The sequence below is a fragment of the Tamandua tetradactyla genome, chromosome 2 (genome assembly GCF_023851605.1).
Source record: "Tamandua tetradactyla isolate mTamTet1 chromosome 2, mTamTet1.pri, whole genome shotgun sequence".
Classification (NCBI taxonomy): domain Eukaryota; kingdom Metazoa; phylum Chordata; class Mammalia; order Pilosa; family Myrmecophagidae; genus Tamandua; species Tamandua tetradactyla.
In genome coordinates, this window is record NC_135328.1 from 205,536,324 (window position 1) to 205,562,455 (window position 26,132).

The window sequence follows — 26,132 nt, forward strand, 5'->3', positions numbered from 1 at the left end:
GACGAAACTTGTGGTGTTCAAGAACAAAATTTTCCAAGGCATTAAAAAGCTTTTCTCCACAATATGACTGAACACCATTTAGGATCCAGCTACTGAGCCCATGCAGAGCCCATTCTGTAATGGTAGAGCCCTGAATGTCAGGTGAGATAGCATCTGCCATAAAAGATGGGCCCTGAAAAGTTGTTTGGGGTTTGACTGAAGCTCTGCCTGGGAGCCCTCAGTTGGGGAAGCAACCTGATATGATGAATTTTAACAGCCTCCAAAATCAAAATGCAGAAGATTTCAATCCAGGAATCTCCCCCAAGTGATGTACATTTTTAGAAGGTTTCAGCAGCATATGCAGGAGTGGGAGGTTTGGTGAAAGCAGGGTGGTGACTGCCTCTTGGGAATTGGTGGCTGTTGCTTGCAGGGGTCTGGTCAGGTAGGAGACATGGCCCTAGTCAACTATATTTTACATATTGATAAGTGCAAGGAATGGAAGAAAGAGTGAGATCATTTTTGCAGGAAAATAAAAGTGTTGAAAAAAGCTTCAGCTATAAACAGCTTTAGTATGAGAACAAAAATCTCACCAACAGCATGAAGTGTGATGAAGAAACTACAAAGTAACCTTTCGGGTACCTTATTGTTTAGTGCACAGAATGTTACATAAGATTAGAGGGATTACCTAATAGCAGATATGAGCAAAGTGGAATAATTGATCCAAACTAATAACTGTAATGAAATTACAGTTAATGAAATGTAAAAAGTCATGAAACTTAACATCTTCACAGTTTGCCTATGGGAAAGCTGGGTTTAGGTGTTTGTGTTTTTGCTTTAAAGTAATAAGCCACATTGCCAGCATTGACATGCCTGCGTACCTTCAAGCTGTAGCAAAAGCTATTTTATCCATTTCAGCAGACTTTAGAAACAGTTACAATGCCTCTTTTAGTTCATTAATTCAGTGTGCTTGATGCCAATTTTTTTAGGGGGGGGGGGGGGGTTGTACATTCCGGGAATGAAACCCAGGTCTCCTGCCTGGAAGGCGAGTATTCTACCACTGAACCACCCATGCATCCATGATGCCAGTTTAAAAAATAAACTCAACTCAGTCACAGATGCATTGTAAACTTGCTTCATTCAACACATATTTACTGAGTATCTACCATATACTAAAGTCCAAGAAGTATGACTGAATAAAACAGTCTCAGCTCTCATGGAGCTCATACTCTTCATGGGGGAAAAAAAAGGCTAGCAGTTAGCATGTTATCTCAGCACCCTGTCCCACTAAGAAGTGTCCGCTTTTCATTATCCTGGAAAATCTTTGATTTGAATTTTGTCCTGTTCTTATATTTCTCGTGCATCCTAGATTATTTACAGCAATTAAACTCAAGACAGTTTTATCCGTTCTAGAACCACTCTCAAAATTCTTATTCTGAGAGTTTTGATATATTACTATCATTTTGTTTCAAATGGTTCCATTCAAGTCAAGAAGACTCTAAGGTAGAAAAACAGGCTATTGCATTTGATTCTTTGTTTTATTATTTAGGTTTTGTTCTTGAAAGACAACTGGATGGATCTAGTTTTTCAGTTTTGGCCATACCATTGGCATTTATGCATTCCTATGTTCCTCATTTTGTATAAAGTAACTTTTGCATTGCTTTTTTTTCATTGACATCAAATTGACATATCATAAATTTCACCCCTTTAGAGTGTACAAGTCAATGGTTTTTAGTTTTCACAGAATTGTGTAACCATTACCAGCATCTAATTTTGTCACTCCAAAAAGAAGCCCCATACCTATTAATAGTCATTCTGCCTTGACCCCAATTCCTGGCAACCATTAATCTACTTTCTGTCTCTATGCATTTGCCTTACGTTTTGTTTTGACCTTCAGTCCAACATTTAGAAAATGGTCAAGTCTTATGAGTGTTTGCTTTCAACATCAGAGACCTGACGTTGGTTTCAGTTTTCTTTAATTGACATAACTTGGCAATATGTTTACAACCAACAGCTAGTTCTGAACAAGTTCTGAACAGAAGAATTTCCTTTTATCACTCTATGGACTTGACACTTATGACCTGAGATGTCTGCCATCCTAGCACTGGCAACTACAGTCTGCTCATTTTGACCCCTTATTTCTTCTTGCTAGAGTAGTTTTCCTTGGGATCAAAATCCCTGCATGAATTAGAGACTACTAAAATGTACCCTAGAAAAGTTAAAATGGAAAGTGAGTTGGAATTGAAGTCCCCAAACAGAATATGAATAAGCTGTTTTGTTTAATTTTTAGTTTCTGGTTTTAAAATTAGGATTTAAATATAGGTTAGTTTTTATTGTAATTAGTGCATTAAAGTCTAAAGCTTTGTCCTCTTCATTGACACATAGTTGGGCATAATGACTATTAAGGATCTTAGGGCTGCTTACTTGCCATGAGCTTGAAATTGCCCAGTAAGGAATAACATGCCTTGAAGCAGAACCTCTACAACTGGTTAGTCCCAGTTCATTCATTTTATAGAAGACCTCCTCTTCTATGCAATAAACTTGTCCTGCTGGTCTCCATATTCTCCAGTGGTTTAAGGAGAGATTGACTACATGCTCACGAGCTTCAAATACCACTTGTGTCCTTCAAGGGGAAAAAGGATAATCTATTAGAAAAGTTATCTTGAGCCCACCAAAAACCAGCCAAACATTTGACATCTTTCTGTATTCCCAAATCACAAAATGATTAACGTATCAGAAAATAAGCTGCAGAGAATAATATGCCAATGTTTTTTCCTTAATAAATCCTTTATCTTGAAGTAATTTTAGACTTAGAGAAAAGTTGCAAAGATAGTACAGAGAATTCCTTGTGTCCCTCATCCAGTGTCCCCTATTGTTACCATCTTACATTATAATGGTCCATTTGTCAAAATTAAGAAACCAACATTGGTACAGTACTATTAACCAAACTCCAGGCTTCATTTGGGTTTCATTAATTCATCTTTCTGTCCCAGAATGCAATCCAGGTAACCACATTGTGGGTAGTTATCGTGTATCTATAATGTCTTACTGTGTTTGGCAATTTTTCAGGCTTTCCATGTTTTTCATGACATTGACAGTTTTGAGGAAAACTGGTCAGATATTTTGTAGAATGCCTCTCAATTTAGATGTGTCAGATGTTTTCTCACAATTAGACTAGAGTATGAATTTTGATAAAAATAGCACAGAGGTGAAATGCCCTTCTCATCTTATGGGGTTAGTGGACAGGGCTGACATGATATTCACATGGTATCATTGATATTTTTAAACTTGATCATTGATTAAGATAGTGTTTGCCAGGTGTCTCCACTTTTCTTTCCCCCCTTTCTTACTCTTGTCTACTCTGAAAGCTTGTCACAAATCCAGCCCACAGTGGGTAAGGGAGGTGAGTGGGAGAGAATTAAGCTCTACCTCCTTGAGGGGGGAGTAGTTACATAAATTTGGAATTCTGGAAGGCTGCAGAGAAGATTTGTCTCTTCTCCCCATTTATTTATTCAGTAATTTTATTTACATGTTTATATATATATATATATATATATATATATATATATATATATAAAGTCAGTGTAGTATCACGTCTATTTTATACTTTGTATTATAATGCATGTTATTTTGTTGCTCAAATTGTACCAGCTTTGGCCATTGGGAACTCCTTTGTCCCTCTGACATGCCCTTATTCATTTGTTTTTTGAATGCTTCCTTACTTTCTGACATTGCAAGATGCCACATGTGTAGCTTGTATTTTTCCTACCCTGGCCCTAAAATCAGCCATTTCTCCAATGGGCCCTGGTTCCTTTTCTGGAAAATGGTATTTAGAAACCAAGATCTGGGCATTGAGTGAGCTCTTAGCTTCTGGGATATCTCTACTCTGTCTGTTAATATTTTAAACTCCATTTTTTATTGAAGAAGAGATCTTGCAAGGTAAGTAAGACACTTTCACAAGTAACACTATAAATTTTAGAAAATACTACCCAAAAGACTCAAGCATATAGATATTTCAGTCATGCTTTGATCATTTACTCAGCAAGAAAAAAGGAACTATTCTCCCTCTCTTTCCCCACTATGATTATTTATTTTAATTTCCCTTTTTCTTGGCCAGAAATATTTAGGGAATATATTAAGCTACCATACAGTGCAGTATTAATGATAGCTGGGTAGATATTAAGAGTTTGCAGGAAGAGGTTGTATGCTGTACTGGAGAGATCTACAGTGGGAGTAGGGACAACTGTTCTAGTGCTAACTATGCTGTTTACCCGCTATGTGACCAGCCACTCATCTCATATAGGCCTCCCTGATCTCTATAATAGGCTCACTCATGCCAACCACATTGAGCACATCCAGAATCACTTCAAATACTACTTACTGAGCCTAACGAAGTAAGGTAAGAAGGTAGGGTATTAAACTTTTCAAATAAGAATATCAAGAAAGGTGCAAAACAAACCACTATTCATCAGTTGAACTTGTACTACCAGTGATGTCTTTTTTTGTTTGTTTTTTATTTTTTTGGCATGGGCAGGCTCCAGAAATTGAATGTGGGTCTCTGGCATGGCAGGCAAGAATTCTGCCACTGAGCCACCACTGCACCAGTGGTATCCCTTTTGACTCTTCTAATGTTTACCCCTTTGTTGGCTTCCTGGCATGAAGTCCCATGAAGCTGTCTTTTTTCCAAAGCTCAGAAAGTTGTCCTACCTTAACTTTTTCCTAGACTTGGTAAGAATAATGGTGCTCAACATTGGCTGCACATCAGAATCACCTGGAGAACTTTTTAAAGTACAAACCTAGGGGCCCTTAGCCAGACCAATCATTTTAAAACTTGAAACCTGGGCACTTCTTTTTTGACCTTTCCTAGATTATCCTGATAGGAGCCAGGATGAGACCACTGTAAAATGTTTTAAAGTAACCTTACTTAGCTAATGATTTAGAAAACAATTTTTATTTTCAGATATCTTAAAAATAAATGACTTCTAGGTGCCTCAAGTCTGATCTCTTACTGTAAATTGTGCCAAACACTGTGGAAGGTACTGGACACACAAATATGGAATTACAAATGTCACATGTTATGAAAATACAGTGCTCTGAGAACATATAATTTGGAACTCTAAACTGGACAATTAGGGAATGCTTCCCTTAGGGAGAGAATTTTAAACTGAGAAATCTGAAGAATTAAATAGTTAAGGGGGTGGGAATATGAGTTCAAGTTCAGTGCTGTGGTGGGGGAATGAATGGGCATGTATGAAGACTGAAGAAAGGGTGGAAGCGAGTTCAGTCATGGGCACATACCCATCTGGTCCTCTGATCTAATTTATGTATGTTTAAATCAGAGCTTCAAGTAATGGGAATGATTCGTCCTTGCAACAGTCAGGTCATCTAAAGTGTAAAGCTGTGGAATACTTTTTAGGGATACTCAGGAGTTATATACAAAAAACAGTGCTATTTTCTCCAATATTGACAGGTTGGCTGCCATTTAGAGAATCAGTGTACACTGAAACATTCTCACACGTGAAAGAACTTGAACATAACCTATGACAAATTAAGCCAGGTAAACCTTTTCTGGTCAAGGGGAGTCAAAACTTTGAAAGTTACCTTGTCCATTTATTTAGTAGAATTCACTAGACACCAACCTTAATTGGTCTTTCTTTAAAAAAAAAAAATGTTTCAGCTAGAGGAATGACGTGCTTTTAACCATTTCTAATCCCCAAATTTAGCCACTCCAAATTTAGTTATTGGACTGGAATAACCACAAGCTTTGAATCAAGGTTATTCAACTGTAGACTTGGACCAGCAGCATCAACATCATCTGTGAGCATGTTAGAAATGTAAATTCATGGGCTCACCCTACTAAATCAGAATCCCTAGAAACGGAAGGAATCCAGGAACAACAAAAGCTGACTAGAAACAAAAACTTTTTCAAGATGTTGAGGCTGTTGTTTTCTCAGCCATAACATAGGAACAATAATTCCTTCCTACATCACAGTATTGATGCTATATGCCAAAACCTGTTGTAAGATGTAATTAGCTATGAAGCAGAGGATGGCATCTAATATACACCAAACTTATGACATACATAAGGTGGTAGTAGTGCCCTTTTTAACATTTTTTTTAATCATTCAGAAGAGTGATAAATTTCAAAGTACAGTTTAATGAGTAGTTACAGCAAATTTCAAATTATAATACGGGTTACAGTTCCCCAATTGCAGGTACTTCCTTCTGGCTGTTCTAACACACTAGAAACTAGAAATACCTTTATGATGATTCAGTAGTCATAATCCTTTGTTAAATTCTAACTTCTCTGCCATAATTCCTCCCTCTCTTGATCATTCTCTGAAGCTTCAGGGATATTTGGGCAATCGCCATTCTAACATGTTGAAAAGGGATGTAGATATTATAGAATAGGGGGATGCAACTGATTGATGTCCTAGGAGACTGGTACCTCTGAGTTTCAGGGCTTATCTGGCGTAGGAACAATCTGGAGGTTTTGAGTTTCTGAAAAATAAACAATAGGTAAAACTTTTATAGAGTCTTAAATAAAGCCCTAAGTTTTCTTAGGTTTCTAGGAATAGTGCAGGTATATTACAAATTGCTTGGCATACCATGGCAATTTGTAATATTTGGCTGAAGCTTGCATAAGAGTAACCTCCAGAATGACCTCTTGACTCTTTGAAATCTCAGCCATTGAAACCTTTTTTTGTTACTTTTGTTATTTTGTTATTTCTTTTCCCCCTTTTGGTCAAGAAAGTATTCTTTTTTTTTTAATTGTAAAAACATAACATACAAACATATATTCTTGACATGAAAACATTCCATACATTGTGTACAATCAGTGCCTCACAATATCATCACATAGTTGTATGTTCACTACCTTGACTATTTCTCAGAACATATGCATCACTCCAGCAAAAGAAATACTAAGTAAAAAGAAAAAACTCATACATACCATACCCCTCACCCTCCCTCTCATTGACCACTAGTGTTTCCATTTACTCAATTTATTTTACCCTTTGTCCCCCCATTATTTATTTACTTTTATCCATATATTTTACCCATCTGTCTATACCCTAGAAGTAAGGAGCATCAAACACAAGATTCTCACAATCACAGGTCGCATTGTAAACGTTGTATCTTTATAGAATCATCGTAAAGAAACATTGTTACTGGAACACAGCTCTACAGTTTCAGGCACTTTCCTCTAGTCTCTCTAATACACATTAAACTCTAAAGGGGCTATCTATATAATGCCTAAGAATAACCTCCAGGATAACTCTTGACTCTGTTTGAAATTTCTCAGTCACTGACACTTTGTCTCATTTCTCTCTTCCCCCTTTCAGTCGAGAAAATTTTCTCAATCCCTTGATGCTGAGTCCCAGCTCATTCTAGGATTTCTGTCCCACATTGGCAGGGAGGTTTACACCCCTGGGAGTCATGTCCCACGTAGAAAGGGGGAGATGCACACCAAGTATGGAATGTTCATAAGTTAAGAATGTTCGTGTTTTTGTATGTTGATTGGTTTTATTTAAAAAAAAAAAAAAAAAAGGAATCTAGGCTACTGGAACACAGCTCAACAGTTTCAGGTACTTCCCTCTAGCCACTCCATTACACCACAAACTAAAAAGGGATATCTATATAGTGCATAAGAATAACCTCCAGAATAATATCTTAACTCTGAAATCTCTCAGCCACTGAAACTTTATTTTGTCTCAATTCTGTCTTATCCCTTTTGGTCAAGAAGACTTTCTCAGTCTCTCAATGCCAGGTCCTGGCTTATCCCAGGCTTTCTGTCCCACATTGCCAGGAAGACTTACACCCCTAGGAGTCACGTCCCACATAGGGTGAAGTTCACATGTTGAGTGAGCTTAGAGAGTGAGAGCCCACATCCGAGCAACAAAAGAGGTTCTCTGGGGGTGACTCTTAGGCCTAATTTTGAGTAGGCTTAGCCTGTCCTTTGCAGGAATAAATTTCATATGGGCAGACCCCGAGACTGAGGGCTCAGCCTATTGATTTGGTTGTCCTCACTGCTTGTGAGAATATCAGGAATTCTTCAAATGGAGAAATTAAATATTTCCTCCTTTCTTCCCATTTCCCCAAGGAGACTTTGCAAATATTTCTTTATTCACTGTTCAAATCACCCTGAGATTTATCAGGGGGTCACATTAACCTGGACAAACCTACAAAATCTCACACCCTATTCAAGGTTCCATGTACTTATGGTGTTCAATTAAGCTATATATGTTAAATTAGGAAATGCACTAGTCAAAATAAAAATTTTGTACCAAATAAGATTTCTGTCTTTAGTGTCACACAGAATTTGAAGTTTTAAATAAATGACCGTCTATTTTCAACACCTTGCAATATTGACATTCCTTTGTTCTTCATGCAACAACATTTTTTATTTGTACATATAGTCACTATCATTGTACACTCTAGGCATTCCTAGATTATACCATCTCAGTTTTTATTGTCTATCTTTCCTTCTGGTTTCATATGTGCCCCCAGCCCTTCTCCCTCTATCATTCTCACATTCAGCTTCATTCAGTGTACTTACGTTATTGTGCTACAATCAAGTAGTATTGTGCTATCCATTTCTGAATTTTTACAATCAGTCCTATTGCACAATCTGTATCACTTCAGCTCCAATTACCCAATCTCTACCCTATTTCTATTTCCTGATAACCTCTCTTCTTAACTGAAATTCTCCAAGTTCATATCCGTGAGGCCATATAGTATTTGTCCTTTCGTTTCTGACTAATCTCCCTCAGCATGACATCCTTGAGGTCCATCCATGTTGTTACATGCTTCATGACTTTTAAGAATGCATTCTTAATCCTATGATGCCGGGCCTAGTTCATTCTGGGAGTAATGTCCCACATTGCCAGGGAAACTTAGATCCTTGAAAGTCGTATTCTACATGAGGGGAGGGTAATGAGTTCATTTGCAGAGTTTGGTCTAGAGAGGCCACATCTTAGCAACAGAAGACGTTCTCTGGGGGAACTATTAGGTGTGTTACTTTAGGCTTAGCTTTACAATTGCAGAAGTTTCATAAGGGCCTCAAGATCAAAGGCTTGGCTTATTAAATTGGGAGTCCTCAATGCTTGATAAAGTATCGGGAATTCCCCAGGTGGGGAAATTTAATAGTTCCATATTTTTTGCCCAGTCCCTCAAAGGATTTTGCAAATACATTTTTATTATTTGCCCAAAATGTAGTACTGCCTTTTACCAAATAGGGAAACTGAGTGCCACAGAAGCCACATACCTAGCAAGTATCAGAGCTGAAAGTGGCACTACATTTTCTGGGAGGCAGTGTTTTCCAAGAAATATTCTCTCTCTCACCACCAGAAGTCTTTATCCCACACTTTGAGAAAAGTGGTATAGTAGGTGTACTTTGGAGCACTGGTGTTGGAAAAACCAGAGCTTTTGTTGCATAGCCCTACCTGGGTGGTTCCTCAGTTTCCTTATCTGTAAAATAAGGATAACATCATCCACCTCATAGGATTGTTGAGAGGATCACATTAAAGGAGATCAGATAACACACCCAGCATTCTTGAGGCATTTCCTGCCAGTGTACAATGTTATTTTTGTACCACACTGTGACCTTAGTCATATTAAACCATATACATTTAGATTTCATCTTCAGAACTATAGGAGGTCATGATTTGCCTATCCATGTTCCTTTATATTCTTTATATAGTTCAAGTGTTTCCCTAGCATATATACTATGATGTCTCATGTATACTTTGATTACTAACAGACCTGAAGAGTAGACACTTTTAGCCTTGAGGCTGGTTCCCATTTTTCCTAGAATTCAGTCAGGCATTGCAAAAAACAATTTTTTTTGCACTGGTTACACAATGCCCTACCTAGAAAGACAGATTTCTAGGTAGGGCATAATTTTTACTATAAAACCATGATGAACTCCTGAGAATACTAGGAGAATGCATATTCTGGCACATCCAGCTCTGACTTTGTTCTTAATGTTAACTACTTTGGATATAGAGACAGCTATACAGAACAGGTTTGCTGGTTGGTTAGCCTAAATTCTAGTTTTCTCTTATTATGTATCATAGGCTCAAAATGTAAGGCAGAGATACAAAATTACATTAAATTTGAACATCATCATGTAGGGCCTTTTGAGCTAAAATGTTTAATCTGTTGGAAGAGCAGAAGTATCACTGATAAACCAAAATGTGGTTTTTAAAAGTTGAACCAACAATCCTGAATCTTGATGTATGTGATTCTCAAGAATTATGCTTCTCTTTCTGAACTTGATGGTTGAAATCTTTATGGTCTTGCATTTTTTAAGAATACTTTTCTCAGTTGCTAGCTGCTGGAATACAATATACCAGAAACAGAATGGCTTTTAAAAAGGGGAATTTAATAAGTTGCAAGTTTACAGTTCTAAGGCCAAGAAAATGTCCCAATTAAAACAAGTCTATAGAAATATCCAATCTAAGGCATACAGGGAAAGATACCTTGGTTCAAGAAGGCCGATGAAGTTCAAGGTTTCTCTCTAAAGTGTAAAGGCACTTGGTGAACATGGTCAGGGTTTCTCTCTAGGCTGGAAGGGCACATGGCAAACACATGTTAGCTTCCTTTCCAGCTCCCTGAGAGGTATTTTCCTTCATCTCCAAAAGTTGCTGATTGGTGGACCCTGCTTCATGGTTCTGTCGCTCTTCTCTGCTCTCTCCGAATCTCCTTTCTTGAAAATGTTTCCTCTTTTATAGGATTCCAGTAATCAAGACCCACCTGGAATGGGTGGAGACATGTCTCCACCTAATCTAGTTTAACAACCACTCTTGATTGAGTCACATCTCCAGGGAGATGATCTAATTAAAGTTTCAAACAGGCAGTACTTAATAGGGATTAGAAGAAATGGCTGCCTTTATAAAGTGGGATTAGGATTAAAACATGGCTTTTCTAGGGTACATACATCCTTTCAAACTAACACAAATACTCAAAGTAAAAAATTCTGTTTTTCTCTTTTGAAAATACTCCATTTTCTCATCACCAATCAGTTTCATGTTATTTTATAAAAGTAAAGGATTGGGGGTGCAAGGGTAGTCAGTGGTAAAATTCTTGCCTGTCATGCAGGAGACCCAGGTTTGAGTCCCAGTCCATGCACTTCCCAACAAAAAAAATTAAACAAGTGGTGTTGTAATAATGGGATACTCACATAGAAAAATAACAAAATGTTATTCTGCCATTACACATGCAAAAAAAAAAAAGGATGGATCCTTTCCATCACCAGTAATCATTTTGGAACTCTTTTCTGTTTTCTTTTAATAAATGGATCCAGTTTAATAATTCTGATTTTTTTAATTCTGTTTCATTTCCAATCAAATTTGATGCATGTTTTCTTTTAAATTGCTGTGTTTTTATTGGGGAAGAAAGCTTCCCTTTTAACCATAAAGAAACTTTCTTAATCAAACTTCTTCATATTCACTAAGGAAAGGTGTCTTAAGACAACCTGTTTTGCTGAGACTTTTCTGGTTTTAAACCTGAAAGTCCCACTTCCCACTAACCTCCCAAACTCCTCAAGCAGACTCAAATGGTTGGTCACCCTGGGTGTCATTGTGCTGGCACTAGGTCTCAACTAGATCTCACCTCACCATCATAGCAGGCCTGCCTGCACTGCAGTCATTTCTCTGCAAAGGTTTGCCTGTAAAGCCAAGAAGCGGGAGTGGAGGAGAGGAAAAGTACTGTTGGCAAGCTAACTTCATATTTCACAGTCAAAACAAAACTGGATGTTTTGCTTTTTGGTAAATCTGGCAAGTGGCATATCTTGTCTGTCTAAAACACAGTGTCTTGCCTCTGATGATTAAAAGACATAGCAACACATACAATTCACAGACCCTGACATGAAAATAGGCTTGAAAGCAAATCCTATTGTTTTCCCTGGAGATGGCAGAACTAAGTACCTTAATTACCTTGATTCTAGATCCCATTCTCCACTGAAAAGACACCTCTCTTGTTTTGTTTTGTTTTTTTGAAAAAAAAGTTCTCAAATGTTACTGTTCCCTTGAGAGCTGAGCTGTAACTCTACCCAATATGCCAAATGCTACAATCCAAATTACCACTGTCGTTTTAAACCCTTTTTTCAGACTCCTCTAGTAAGAGTTTTGATTAGAAATGTTGACTCCCATTGAACACCAAAAGGCTTCTAACTTCTAGGACAGATTCTCAAAATGTTGTTGGCAAAATTTACTTAATGGAGTGCAACCAGCAATTTTTTTTTTTTGGCATAGGCAGGCACTGGGAATTGAACCCCGTTCTCTGGCATGGTGGCATGGCAGGTGAGAATTCTGCCTGCTGAGTTACCGTGGCCACCTGTTTTTTTTTTTGTTTTTTTTTTTTTTTGGTTGTTGGTTTTTTATTTTATTTATTATTATTATTTTTTTTTTCCTGGGAAGGCATCGAGAATCGAACCCACTTCTCTGATATGGCAGGAGAGAACTCTGCCTGCTAAGCCACCGTGGCCTGCCTGCAACCGGCATTTTTTAATTAGTAAGACAGAGCATATGAATACATATTTGATTAAGTGCTATTTTGTGAAACTTATTTGTTTTTGGTCCAAGGTCCTTTATCTAAACGTGTTTCAGAGTTAGGAATTTTTCAGAGCTTAGAAAAAAGTGTAAAGCTGGATGACTGCTGGGCTGCATGGGATTAAAACTATAGCCACCATTGAATAGAGCAACACTGGCAAGAGAGAATCAAGAATATTGTTATCTTTTAACCTAGGTCTTGGCCTCAGATACCATAAAACCAGTAAGTGAGAAAACCATTAAGAGGGGCAGGACCAGTAATATTAAATCTTCATCAGCTTCCATTTTTTTTTGCCTAATAGTATGAATTGTTATTTCTTTTGCTATCTGTATGAGTCAGGGTTCTCTAGAGAAACGAACCAACAGGAGATATCTGAGATTTATAAAGGTGTCTCATGCAACCATGGGCATGGAAGAGTCCAAAATCCATAGGGCAGGTTGTGAAGCTGGCAGCTCCCATGAAGGGTCTAGAAAAACTCCACAGGAGAGGCTTGCTGAAGAAAGCTGGCTAAAGAAACAGTGAACACAGGTTTCTCTTCTGCCTTAAAAGCCTTCAACTGATTGGGTTATCTCACGGGAGGCACATCTTAGCTGATGCAGATGTAATCAGCCACAGATGCAATCAATGACTGATTTAATACACCAGCCTTCCAGTTTACCAGCCAGTCATGAAATATCTTTGCAGCAAATGTCAGGCCAGTGCTTGCCTGACCAGACAACTGGGCATAATCACTTGGCCAGGTTGAGACCAGAACCCAACCGTCACACCATCCTATTCTAAGCTGCAGCTAAATTAAGAGCTATTTCCCATATTTCTGGCTGGAAACTAGAAAATTCAAGTAATCTCCAATCGTGCCAGGTCTATGCATTCCTAAGGGATCAAGCCCTGGCCTGGATGATAGTTACTTCTATGTAAAAGCTTGATCCCTTTGCCATGATTCATGGGAATAATAAACATCAGCCCTTTGGGAAACAGAAACCTTCTCTCCCCCTAGCCAGTCAAGAGTCATTCTTCAGACCTCTCCTTGTTAAATACTAGTTGGAATATGAATAAAATAGGTAGATGTATCTTTACATGCTCAGCCCAGTGGCTGCAATATTGTAGCTCTGGTCTAGAACACTGTTACAAATCTTTAATTGCTTCAACTTTCTCCATCCTAATACCAAACACTCCAGATACCAAACACACCTTGCTATTCTATACAAAAACAAGGTCTTTTAGCCTAACAGACTCAGGTATCATTTAGTTTTAAATGTGAGAGCTAGCCAAGAAACAAAAACAAACATATCTATTGCCTTGACAATAGGCTGGGAAATCTGCAAAACTCACTGTATGCTGAAGTTTCAACAGGGAACTGGCTTCTGAAGAAGTGGGTGCTTTTGTTGAAAATTAGAGATACTGCAGTTACATTGCGAGGACTTAATGCTTTTCTGGTTCACAGAACACTAAGTTTCTCATGTTCCTGGGACTCCAAGTTACTCCTGTAACATGGGAGGATCTGGGCAGAATTTTTAAGTCACCACTGACCGCAACACATTTATTCCTTTTCTCTATTCTGGAAGCTCCTGTCTCAGTCAGACACCCTAGGTTCTTGCTTCTGTGATCCTTGTCTGTCAAAGGGGAAACTGAAATTTCAAGTTTAGAGATTAAAACAATGAATTCTCAGTTAATTTGAAGCTTATATGGTAGCTCTCCTTATTCTTGTCACCCTGAGTGATCTAGAGGGTGCACGGGTGGCTCAATGGTCGAATGCTACCTGCCATGCAGGAGACCCAGGTTCATTTCCCAGCCCATAACCCACCCCCCTACCCCCCACAAACACAAAAAAAGATATTAAAAGTAATCTAGAATGGAGTGAAACTTAAACAAAAGGAATTAATCTCTGAATTACTTCAGAGTAATTCAACTTCAGGCACTTTGATATCAGCAGTCTTTTTGAGCAATAGTAGTCTGGTGCCTGGAAGCTCACTCTTTGACAGTCACCCTCTCTATACAACAGTAAGAGTGGACCTGTCCTAAACTTGCCAAGGTGGGTATTTCCACCAGTGCAGAAGGTCAAACAGCCTAACTGCTTAAGTAAGGGGTATGAAAATCATCATGTAACTCTTTAACATACACACAATTGATACTTTTACCAGCATAGCACAAAGAAAGCCAAATGAGATAACTATATATGAAACCATAGCCCCATGGAGTGTAATTCAAATACAGCTGAGATAAAAACAAAAACTGGCCAGATACTACATTTAGCAAAGATCAAATGTCTGGGCTAATAGACATGTACAATAAAAATTTCAAATCCCTTTATAAGCAGGTAACTTAAAGCTTCAGTCTTCAAGCTAATTTCTATGTCAGTCACAGCAAATGGTACCCTTAGTGTATGGGTGTGTGGGCCCATGCTATTGAGGAAAAATTTTGTTTTAGGATTTTTCCCTTTGGTGAACAACAGAATAAAGTTTTCTTTTTTAAGTAAAATTCTTTGGCGGAAGAGGAATTTCACAGTTCGCTCTTATCTGGGTCAGCTTCTTGCGTGAGATGGTGCTAAAGGTATTTTAGGATAAGAAAAAAGATAAGCTGTTTTAAGTATACGAATACATAAAAACGGACTACAATGTTAAAAAAAAAAAAGGGAGAGAAAGGATAGGATTGATAAGAACAAAGGAAGTGAGTAGTGTGAAGAAATGGCACAAAATGACCAAAATCCCTTGTGACTAGGTTGAAGCTGACACCCAAGTGCCATGGAATAGTTAATGCCATCAGGACATTAATAATAAGGTTCACCCAGTAAGGAATTTTGGGGGATAGCGGTTAAATTTTACACACGTAAGTAACTTTGAAACTGATGGCGTGGATAGCCATAACTGGGGAAGGTGTTGAGAGAGTTACAACGCTAATAACGGGGCGAGAGGATTGAGCTAGTAATTGTTTAAATGGTTTCGAAGTAAGTTCCCGATGACTGGCTCATGTATTTGAGTATTAGTTATAATGCTGTAAGCCTCGGGGAATTCAGTATTCCATGTTTCCCTAAATTCATCACCCGACCCTTCCCCCCGACCCTCCAAAAAAAAAAAAAAAAACAACAAAACACAAAACTGCCGCTTTTAATTTCTTTCAAAACTGACTTTCAAGAGTTACGTTTTTCAACCGCATGTGCATTAACTAATTGAGCTACGAACGTAATATGACAATTCAAAGGGAACTCTCGCTTCTCCTCTAATCCCAGAATTTCCTTTTTGGGAATCCTGTGTATGCAGATTAAGGAGCTAGTGCATCGATCGGAAAAGCAGTTTTTCCAGTTCATAGAGTTACTACTCTCTCCTGAACTGCAGGGATACTTAATGGGGACGTAAGTGAGAGACTGGATACTCCACTATTTGCTTTTCGAATTCTTTCACGATCTTGAGAGAAGGGTAGTTTCCTGTCGTGCTGGGACTAAACGGAGAAGTGGGGAAATGCCAGCCCATCTAAAGGCAAACGGATCGCCAAAGCGGAAACCCGGCTAAGACCAGGGACTGAACTAACGATAGGAAAGGGTAAGGAATAAAATGAGTGTTTCTCGGAGAAACAGAAACCTCACCACACATTCTAACACAGCAGCACCAGGATAACGCCGGGTGAAACACTGGCCGACGCAGCGTCCTCCGGCCCTGGCACTCTCCGGGAGGCGCTTCATTGCAGCTTTGAGCGCCCCCTCCCTTCCCGCCGGCTGGGGGCGCGGCCGCCAGCGCGCGGGGTGGGGCGGGGCCCGAGCGGGGGCGCGCACGCGCGGGACCGCGGGCAGGGGGGCGGGGCGGCAGAGCTCGGCGGCTGGGCCTGGAGGACAGCGGAGGCAGAGGCGACAAGCGGTGCGGGACCGGCGCCGAAAGACCGTGCGGGACACGGGCATCAGGAAGGGGGGGAGCGCAGAGGTAACTGAGGATGGGAAAGGCGGGCGGGGGTAGGCGCTTGCTGGCTAAGCCTCGAATGCGAGTGACAGGCCGCCCGTCTGGGACGCAGACGCCGCTCCCTCAGAGGAGGGGGCGGGGCGCTTGGGGCCCCGGAGGTGGCGCCTTTTGTCTGCTTTCCTCGGCCGCTCCGCCTCTCCTTCCCCTCCCCCCTGCGCCCTAACCCCCCGCACCTCTCGCTGACACCTCCTCCGGGGCCCTCTAGCGCGCGTGCCCTCCCGCCCTTGTTTTGTTTGGAATTGGGGGTGGAGGGGGGAATTCGTCCCTCGTCTTAGGACCCTGAGACCTAGCGCGCCTGCGCTAGCTTCTTCCCGCCGCGTTCTGATTGGCCGAGGGCTTGCGCATGCTCCCAGGCCCGAAGCGGGCCTCTTCGCCCCCGCGCTCCCCCTCACCCCATCCCTCAAAGGTTTTCGGAGCCGGTTCGAAAGATGCCGGCGGCGGTGACTGGCTGCGGCGGACCCGCCCCCCCCGGGGTTCTCCGCCCCCGCCGCCGCCGCCATTACGGAGCTCCCAGTGGTGAGTGTACGGAGCGTTCGTTGCCCGCGGTTCTCAGCTGCTTGTGTCGCAGGGGTGGGCGCTGCTCCGGTCATCGCGTCGGTCCCCGCCGGGTCCCGGGCTTTGCATCCGCTCCTGAGCGTGAGCTCGGAGCTGTCATCGCGCTGAGCCTCGCCATGACTCCGGCGTCCGCGGTCGCTGAGCCTTTACTTCATTTTCCTTCACTGCCTTCATCTTCGCTCTGCTCTCTCCCTGCAGCGTTCTGCGCCTTCACATTTGGCCCCTGGAGCCCTGCCTTTCCCTGCCTCTTTGTCTCTCTGCTGTTCTTTTTTTTACCTTATTCCTCTTTAGCGTTCTGTGGGTGAATGTTTCAGAGCTGTTTTGCCACTCCTGAAAAGGCTTAGCTGTTGTTGCTGCTGCTGCTGCGACGGGCGGCCTTAAGCTTTCGTTTTCCTGTATGGCATACCTAGAACTTTTACTCACCATGCCTTAGATGATGTGCTTTTAATTAGAACAGTGTTTACGATAGGTAGTTAATAACGTTAAAATTTTGCATTATGAGCGTTTATAGAGGGAGACAGGAGTGATGAAGTAAGAGCCCTGGATCCGAGTTTTGATACCTAATTGACCACTATCTGTGACCGAGGGGAGTCACTAAATCTTGTTGAGAGGAGTCATTCTCTCCTGCACGGAGGATTGGACACGGCGAATTTCGCTGCCCCTTCTCTGTGTATAAATTCTCTGTTACTTATTTTGTTTTCTAAGTTTTCGTTACATTGAAAGGTATCCAAGCATCCAAAAAGAACTACGTCTGGGAAGTCACCAGTGACTTTAAGTGCAGACTGTCTTGTATTAGAGTGAAATTTGACATGACTAATGTCATTTTGAAAGATTCCTTAGTATTTTTTAATCTGGTATAGGCATAAAACTATTATTAGCTTTTAAAAATTTTAATAGCTCTTTTTAGTGTAATTTGTTTCAAAGTAGAAGTTACATTTTAAAGTTTGGGTTTTGTGGGAGGGCAGTTGGTGGAGGAAGTATCTTGATCTCTTCCTATATAGCCGAGGTCTTCACTTTTTAGCAAATTGTGATTATCTTGAGAGCAGGGACCATGTGTCTTTACTATTGTACCCAAGGTAAACACTTAAGTACATGTTAATTTATTGAAATGTGAAAGTGGAAAAAAATTGCTAGCAGACATATTGCAGGTATGCTTTTTGTGACGTGATCCATTAAGTCTGAATATAGTGAAAGGCTTTAGGGAACAATTTGAGGTATTGTATAACATAAGACATTATAGTAAATTGCATAAATTTTATGGTGAAATATGAAATAATAGCAATTTCCTAAAATGCATAATTTTGAGGATATCAGTAAACTGAAATGCAGTGGTAAATTCTGACTTATTTTAATATGTAGAAAGTAAATTAAAACTGAAATTTTGGACTTTTTACTACTACAATTCTTTCTTTATTGCCTGCATTAAAACAATTTAAGCGTTTGCTGTTGAGAAAAGCAAATCGTTGTAGCGTTAATCTAATATTAAATTTTGAAAAAGAAGAACTAATGACCACAGGAAGACCACATAAACCACAGGTAAACTCAGATTATTTCAACACTTAGAAGAACCCAGGTGGAAAGCTAATTTGTTAAATTTCATTCATTTATTCATTCTTTCATTTAACAAATATTTGTTGAGCACCTAGTGTATGGTAGTTATGTTCTAGGCACTCCGGATGCAGCAGTGGACCAGCCAGATAAGATCTCTGCTGGGGAACAAGCCTGGCAGTCTAAAGTTCTGAAGTGCAGCAACAAAAAGTTTTGTGTTAGGTACATGATGATGATAAGGCAATGTGAATTAACCATCCATATAGTTTTGTTAGCTTTATAATGAATAGTGAACTTATTAAATAGCCTGTTAGCTAACCTACTGAGTGAAGCTTTAGGTTCTATGATTTTTTTTTTGATGGGGGCGGAGTGGTGGTACATGGTCTGGAAATTGAACCCAGGCCTCCCACATGGAAGGGGAGCATTCTACCACTGAACCACCTGTACACCCATAGGTTGTTTGATTTTTACTAAGGAAATTCAGAGCTAAGGCATACATTTCTAAGGATTTATCCCAAAAAAGCTATGAATTTTATTTTTTGTGTTCTTCACATATACTGAATATGATAGTAAGTAATATCAGTTATTGTTCATTCATCTTTTTTTTTTCAATAAATATTTACTGAGCATCCACAGTGTGTTGGACACTGATGTAGGCACAGGGAATACTGTTGCAAATTTAAGTCTTAGCCCTTTGTTGTGCTTACATTCCATTGGAAGACATACATAATAAACAAGTAAACATATATGTAATTTCAGGTAATGTTAAATGCTATTTATATTCATGTATGTATATATATATATATATATATATATTTTTTTTTTTTTTTTTTGCATGGGCAGGCACCGAGAATCGAACCTGTGTCTCCGTCATGGCAGGCCAGAACTCTGCCTGCTGAGCCACCGAGGCTGGCCCAAATGCTATTTTTAAAAAACAGAAAAAGAGTAAGAAGCATGGAAGGCCTTTCTAAGGGATGATATTGAATAGAAACCTTACTGAGGAGTCTAGGAAAAGAGTGGTTTAAGTTTGAGAACAGCAAGTACAAAGATCCTAAAGCATGATCAACAGAGTATATTCCAAGGGAACATCTTTGTGTTTGGAGTCAAGAGAATAGAGTGATGGGGAGAGAGATAAAGGGGATCATAATTAGACGGTTTTAGGAAAGAGAATGTCAGGATCTTTTTGATAAATTGTATGCATTCAGGACTTTCAGCAAACCAACTTATTTCTTGGTTATTCCTATATGGGCATTCATCTTATCTGGGCTAATTTAAATTAGTATTATCCCAGATATGTTTAAATTAGTCCGGGTGTATGTTTATTTTCTTGTTTGTTATGCATGTCTTCCAATGAAACATAAGCACAGCAAAGGGCTAAGACTTAATTTGTCTTTAGGTTAGTGATGTCTTTATGGTTGCCCTGGTTTTAATTTCTTCAGTCAATTTTTATCATTTTGACATTAGCAGCAGCTTCCTGTGGTCTCTCCTCCCCTTTTTTTTAGCCAAAAATTTGTTCTCATTTTGAGTAATTAGTGAATATAAAGTTTTTAAGGTTTTGATACTTTCTCAATATTTTGTTTACAGGGAAAATATTTTTTTAAAGATACTTTGTGAACTTAAATTATCAAGGAAAATGAACTAGTGTATAAATGCTAGTTGGATGAATCAGTGGGTTTTCTATTAAAATTATCCCAATATAGATTTTTAGATTCCAGAAACCTTAATAATAGCCTTAAACCCATCCTCACCCTTTTTTCAAACACCCTCTTTTCAAAGATCAGAAAATGATTTTTTTTTCTTTATTTTACAGTTCCTTGAAGCTAATGCTGCTGAGCATTTTTTACTTGAGCATTTTGAGCATCTTGCAAAAGTTAATATTTTTTGATATTCATGGACAGTCCTAATGCACTATTAATACATTTTAGTGCATTTTTCTATCTTTTGAATTCATTCGGTTGCCTTTCCTTTTAGCTGACTGACGATACAGGTGCTCTTGGTATTTCCATAAAAATATTTTCCCTGTGGATGTGAAAATATTCTCTGTCTGAATTTTTGCATTTACTCCGATTATTGTAGTTTGGGACTTATTATCACCTGACAAGTTGAAAGCCCTTAAATTCCTGGATTAGTAGAAGTTGAATGACTTATCTGTCATTCCCCGATTCTTGTTACGTGTTCATTAGCACAGAGGTCTAAACACTTAATCATTTTCTTATATTGAAAACTTTTTATTATAAAATGTCATTGAGTCCCTGATGAGGTCTTTTTGGTGGGATGGGGATATTAATGATCAGATAATTTGAGTGAAGACATGGGTTTTATCTTTGAATATTTAAATATGTGCTTTCTTCTGAACTAGTTTTACAGTATTTAAAACATGACAAATGAGGTATAGAAGCCTACGTCCATTCTCCTAGGTGACAGTCTAGATTTGCTTCTCTGGGTCTGGAAGTTCTAAGAGTGCCATGTTCTTCAGCAGTATTTTCACCCTTGAACTTTCCTTTAATAGGAAGAAAAATGGAAATGGAGTCAAGATTACAGTTAACTTTCTTGATCCCATTGAGAACAGTAATAAACCCCTTTGTTCCTTGGTAAACTGATCTTTGACTAAAAACATTTTTAGTACGCTGTTCCTGTCTCCTTAATTGTCTTTTCTAAGTTCCTGGTGGTAGCAGGAGGGGATGGGGTTAGGTTCCTTATGAGCTTTCTTGTCCTTGTTACCATTGTTCTTGTTGAAGGTGCAGCAGCTTCTGTGGCTTGTGCATTCGTCTTAGTTGCTGCTTTACATAGTCTATATATTGATAGTGGTTTTATCTTTCTGAATAATAACTGACCAAGTCATTTAAAAACTATAAGTTTCATAGTTATATTTTTTTCTCTTTGGATGTATATTAATTTAGACATTTAGTTTAGTTTTGTTTCTGTAATCTTCACACCAGGTCTTTTCTGTGCTTTAGGTTGACTCTTCACACTGAAACCATTAGGAAAAAACCTTGTGGTTAACAGCAGAGGCTTCAGAGTGTAACCTGTACTCGGGCCTAGAAATTATTTTAAATGGCGACTGATACGTCTCAAGGTGAACTCGTCCATCCTAAGGCACTCCCACTTATAGTAGGAGCTCAGCTGATCCACGCGGACAAGTTAGGTGAGGTAGGGGCTGACGCATTCTTGAAGCTCACTCTTGGATCATTCCCTGACTTCAGGCCCTGCTGGGGCCTTCTTGGTACATGTTCCTTCCCTACTTTGGGGAGCCTGGGTTGTGAATCTGAAAAATCAAATAGATTTAAAATTCTCTTCATCTTCCCTTTCCCCTCAAATTCTGGAAAACCTCCAGACTTCTAAAGTTACTCCAAAACAAGTATATTTCTTTCCATTTGAAATTCTAGTCAAAATAAAATATTTTGAAAAGTATTTCTTAAAAATCATATTTCACATTAAAACAAAAAAAACACTAGTGAAAAGTAAATTGCCTCGGATCCTGGAGTCGACTTGAAGAATTCTCCTACATCTTCTGACACCCAGTTAGGCCCCTTAAAAAGAGAAAAGATAATTTTTTAATGCATGTTTGATTATGGCCATCTCTTCTCTTAGAAGGTAGAAGATAGCACCATGCCGATTCGTCGAGCTGTGAATTCCACCCGGGAAACTCCTCCCAAAAGCAAACTTGCTGAAGGGGAGGAAGAAAAGCCAGGTAAAGTAGTGATAAAACTTAAAAAGAGCAAAGTTTCTACTCAAATTTGGAGTGTCCCATAAATCTTCTTGAACTTAATTTTCTTTTTTCGTGCTTAAGTTTATTGGGAGAATATCTTAAGAGAGAAGTAGTGGCTATTGGTATGTTATTGCCAAAATATGTGTACAAAGTAGGATTTTATCTCATCTCCAAAGATTTTTTAGAAGGTGAAAATTTCTCCTTCTTTGAATTAAAAACAGGAAAAAAAAAGGGTGGGGAGGACAAGTATGGTCAAAACAGTAGCATTCTGGGCATAGGACACCTTGTGGATGAAGTCTTTATGGAAGAATGGGAGAAGGAAGACAGGACCATTGGAGAAGACTCCTTCATGGACTTTGGTTTTCAGGATGACAGTGGAAGTTCCACCCAGAAATCATCAGGAGGCCTTAAGGGAAACTAATGGTTGATCAAAAACATTGGTCTATAACTTTGGTACTGGTGGAGAGAAGATTGGCCATACAAAGGCGAGTACATAATGAATCAGCTTGGAGTACTAGTGTTCTTTTCTGGCATCTCTAACCACTTGTTTTTCCTTTCTTTTTCTTTTCATGACCTTTTTCTTTCTCTCCTTAACCTTTTCCTTTCCCTGTTCTCCCTTATCTTTTATCTCAGGTTTTACCAGGGGTGAGCACACCACGTTCTCTGTGTCAGGGCTGTTAGCACTAAATAGTTGCTGCTTGGTATAGATTAAGAGTAGAAAAAATATGTACATGCCCTTGTTACCTTTATCCCTTGCTGCACCAGGGCAGACATCATTAACTAGCCAATATAAATATAAACGAACCTGGATTCTGTCTCAAAATACAGTTGAGTGCATATGCAATTTGGGCCCCCTGGCCTGTGGTAATTAGGGGGCATGGAAAAACAGCATATAAAGAAGTAATAGTTGCTAAGCTGTTGAAGGTTGATTATCTTGTCCAGCAATGGGATAAAAGCCATTTGGTGGTCCATTTTAATCCATGTTTATTGAGCAGCCAGTGGAAGCCTCTGCATCACAAAGGAAATTTGTTTTCAGAATACATGCCAAAGTTCAGGTGAAGGGTACAAGTATAAGGTGTTAGAAAAATCACCCCAGAATTTATGAAAATATGAAGGGTATACACTAGATAAGAGCAGTAAGTCACTTCACAGGTGACTTATTTCAGTTTATAAAATCTTTTCTGCTCCATTAATTGTTTAAGGGTAGAGTAGGTTATAGTATTTTATACATAGAAATAATTAGATTTCACTTGTTTTAAACTTTGTAAGTCCTACATTTTACACAGAGATAGACACAGTTTAATGAAACAGTATCTTGTACTTACTACCTACTCTATAAATATCTGAATGACTGAACCTTTAACAACACTTAAACTCAAGCCATTATTCTTGAGAAGAGAAAATGAGAAGTTAAATATGTAGTTCCATTATTATGGTAAAAGCCAATAAACAGTTCTTAGCGTTTCATCCTTTTTGGGCTAAGGCAATGTATAAATAAACATGCAGTTAACTAATGGTAAGGCAGCCAATTTGGTTATAATGCAGGTCAAATTGTAGGGGGTTCAAAGGGGAACAACACAGTAAAAGAGAAACATCATGATACAAAATATGTCTTACTGTGGAAAACCTAAATGCAGTTATTATCTGTATTCTCAGATTCCATTGTTAATACTTGGTGATCCTAAGCATATGGTAAACAGTTCTGGAAGAAGCAGAGGTGGGCAAAGAAGAGTGGAAATCAATCATTTAGTATAAGTGCTGGCCTGCAGGCTTCTCCTAGAGCATTTTATATAATCCTTATCATAACTCTGTGAGATAAAAATACCAAGTCTTGGAGATGTCAGAGAACTTGCCCTAAGATCGATAAGCTAGAAGGTTGTAAAGACTGAACTTGAATCCAGGTGCATCTAGCTCTAATACCTTGATTTTGTCTCAACAGTTTTGGGAAGAGTTTTGGCTTAAATGCAAGTCTGGTTGAAGAACATAATCTTGAAAGGAATTTGCAAATGCCAGTTGACAATTCTGAAATTTATGGCTTAGAGTTTTAATTTGTTGAGAAACTAGAAATTCCCTTGGAATTGTATTTATATGATTTGATTATAAGAAGGAAGTAACATTTTATTGTATTCTTTTAATGTATTCTTACGTTTGTTTATGTGAAGACCTCAAAAAGTCTTCAATAACTTTTTCATATAATAACCCAATAACTAGTTCATATAATGTAAATGACCAAACTTTTCAAAGATATACTTTAATTTTTAGCCTAATTTTTACATACTGGGATCCTTTTCCTTGAAGTCCTTGCTTAACTGTTTTCTGGGGTTCTGTGCTTTGTAGTAGCTGCCCACAGAGATACTGAGGAAAAAAGGCACCGACAAGCAACAGCAGACTTAGATATTCTCCCTCTCATATTTCTACTCTTAAACCAACCATTCGACCTGGAAATACATGCCAGTTTTCTGTTACTGTTTATAGCATGCCTTGTTTCTTAATTGAGTTTCTTCATTAATAGTGCAGAGCCGAATCATCAAGAGATTTGATTTGGGATAAAATGAATTTCCCTTTTTGTGTATTTCCTTGTCCATCTCCTTTTATTCCATAATGGTTCATATGAACAATCCCCTGAATAGGCAAGTAAGTGACAAAGAATGAAAGTCATTTGTTCTTTTTAGAATTCATTTCTTAATTGAAACTTTTGGCTGGTCTGTTTAATAAGATAAGCTTCTGCCCTTTTACTGACTCAGGCTTTAATATGTTTATTTGATGCAATTCTACTTACCTGATTTTCTAGAACCAGACGTAAGTTCAGAGGAATCTGTCTCCACTGTAGAAGAACAAGAGAATGAAACTCCACCTGCTACATCTAGTGAGGCAGAACAGCCAAAGGGGGAACCTGAGAATGAAGAGAAGGTAGAAAACAAGTCTTCTGAGGAAACCAAAAAGGAGTAAGAAGTTCTGCCTTCTTGCTATTTATAATTTAACAGCTGTTCCATCTGGGTAAAAGAACTGTTGGTTTGAAGTTTGGTATTTGCTATTTGGATTTAGTTTTTGACGTTATCTTTTGAAATGAGTGTATTACATAGTTGTATGGCATGTTAGAATTTACAATAGTTAACAGAACATATACAACTCATTCTCTTTTGCTTTGGAATGTGATTTTGCTTAGAATTTGTTGTGGGAGTATCTGATAGTTTAAGCGTCACCAGAAATTCAGTAAGAAATGAAACATGACTATAAAAAACCTGACTTGGAGACACTTCACCATTTTATTCCTTACATTTGTGCCGAGAGTGAATCGTCTTTATGTACTTATGTTAGAAAGAATTACTCTGTATCAAACCATTGCTAGAGTAACCTAAAACTCTGTATAATTTTATGAATTACTCAATTAGAGGGTGACTTTGAGACACTGAAAGCAAAATTTGCTGTTGATGATCTGTACAAGATGGTGGAGGTTCTTTTGATTAAAAAAAATGTTTTTGCAGGAGAGTTGGTAGCATTCATTCCACTTATGAACAGCTAAGAATTGCATTTTAAATAAAAGAATAACTTAGTCATGATCATATCTTCTAAGTGTAAAGAAAATCCTTTATCTCAGCTTTTTAGATAAAGAAAGGTCTGAAATTTTTTAGCAAGTTACCCTGTATTTTTAAGGGTTTTAAGTGTTGATTTCATGGTATACTGTAATTATTCCTTAGAATAAAGTTTGTATGATGATTTATAGCTTACAGAATTATTTTGATAAACATAATCTCATAATTCTTGCAACAACCTTACAAAGTAGCTGGTATTAGTACAGCTGAGGAGAATGACATTCAGATCACTTGCTAAGATCATATAGCTAGTAA

General features: G+C 38.6%; 1 protein-coding gene across 7 annotated transcripts in view; it reads left to right on the forward strand.

Moving 5' to 3' along the window:
- Nucleotides 1-16,313: 16,313 nt before the first annotated feature.
- HP1BP3 (heterochromatin protein 1 binding protein 3) overlaps nt 16,314-26,132 on the forward strand; it is a 52,342-nt gene continuing 42,523 nt past the window's right edge. For 2 of the 7 annotated variants that reach the window (XM_077150991.1, XM_077150997.1), the window contains exons 1-4: nt 16,314-16,436; nt 21,533-21,725; nt 22,167-22,266; nt 25,076-25,229. In XM_077150991.1, the coding sequence (XP_077007106.1) occupies nt 21,630-21,725; nt 22,167-22,266; nt 25,076-25,229 (350 nt within the window). In that variant the 5' untranslated portion in view covers nt 16,314-16,436; nt 21,533-21,629. Of the gene's footprint in view, nt 16,437-16,868; nt 16,989-17,096; nt 18,564-21,532; nt 21,726-22,166; nt 22,267-25,075; nt 25,230-26,132 lie in introns of those variants that run through there. The other 5 variants (XM_077150992.1, XM_077150993.1, XM_077150994.1 and 2 more) reach the window with 5 other exon arrangements.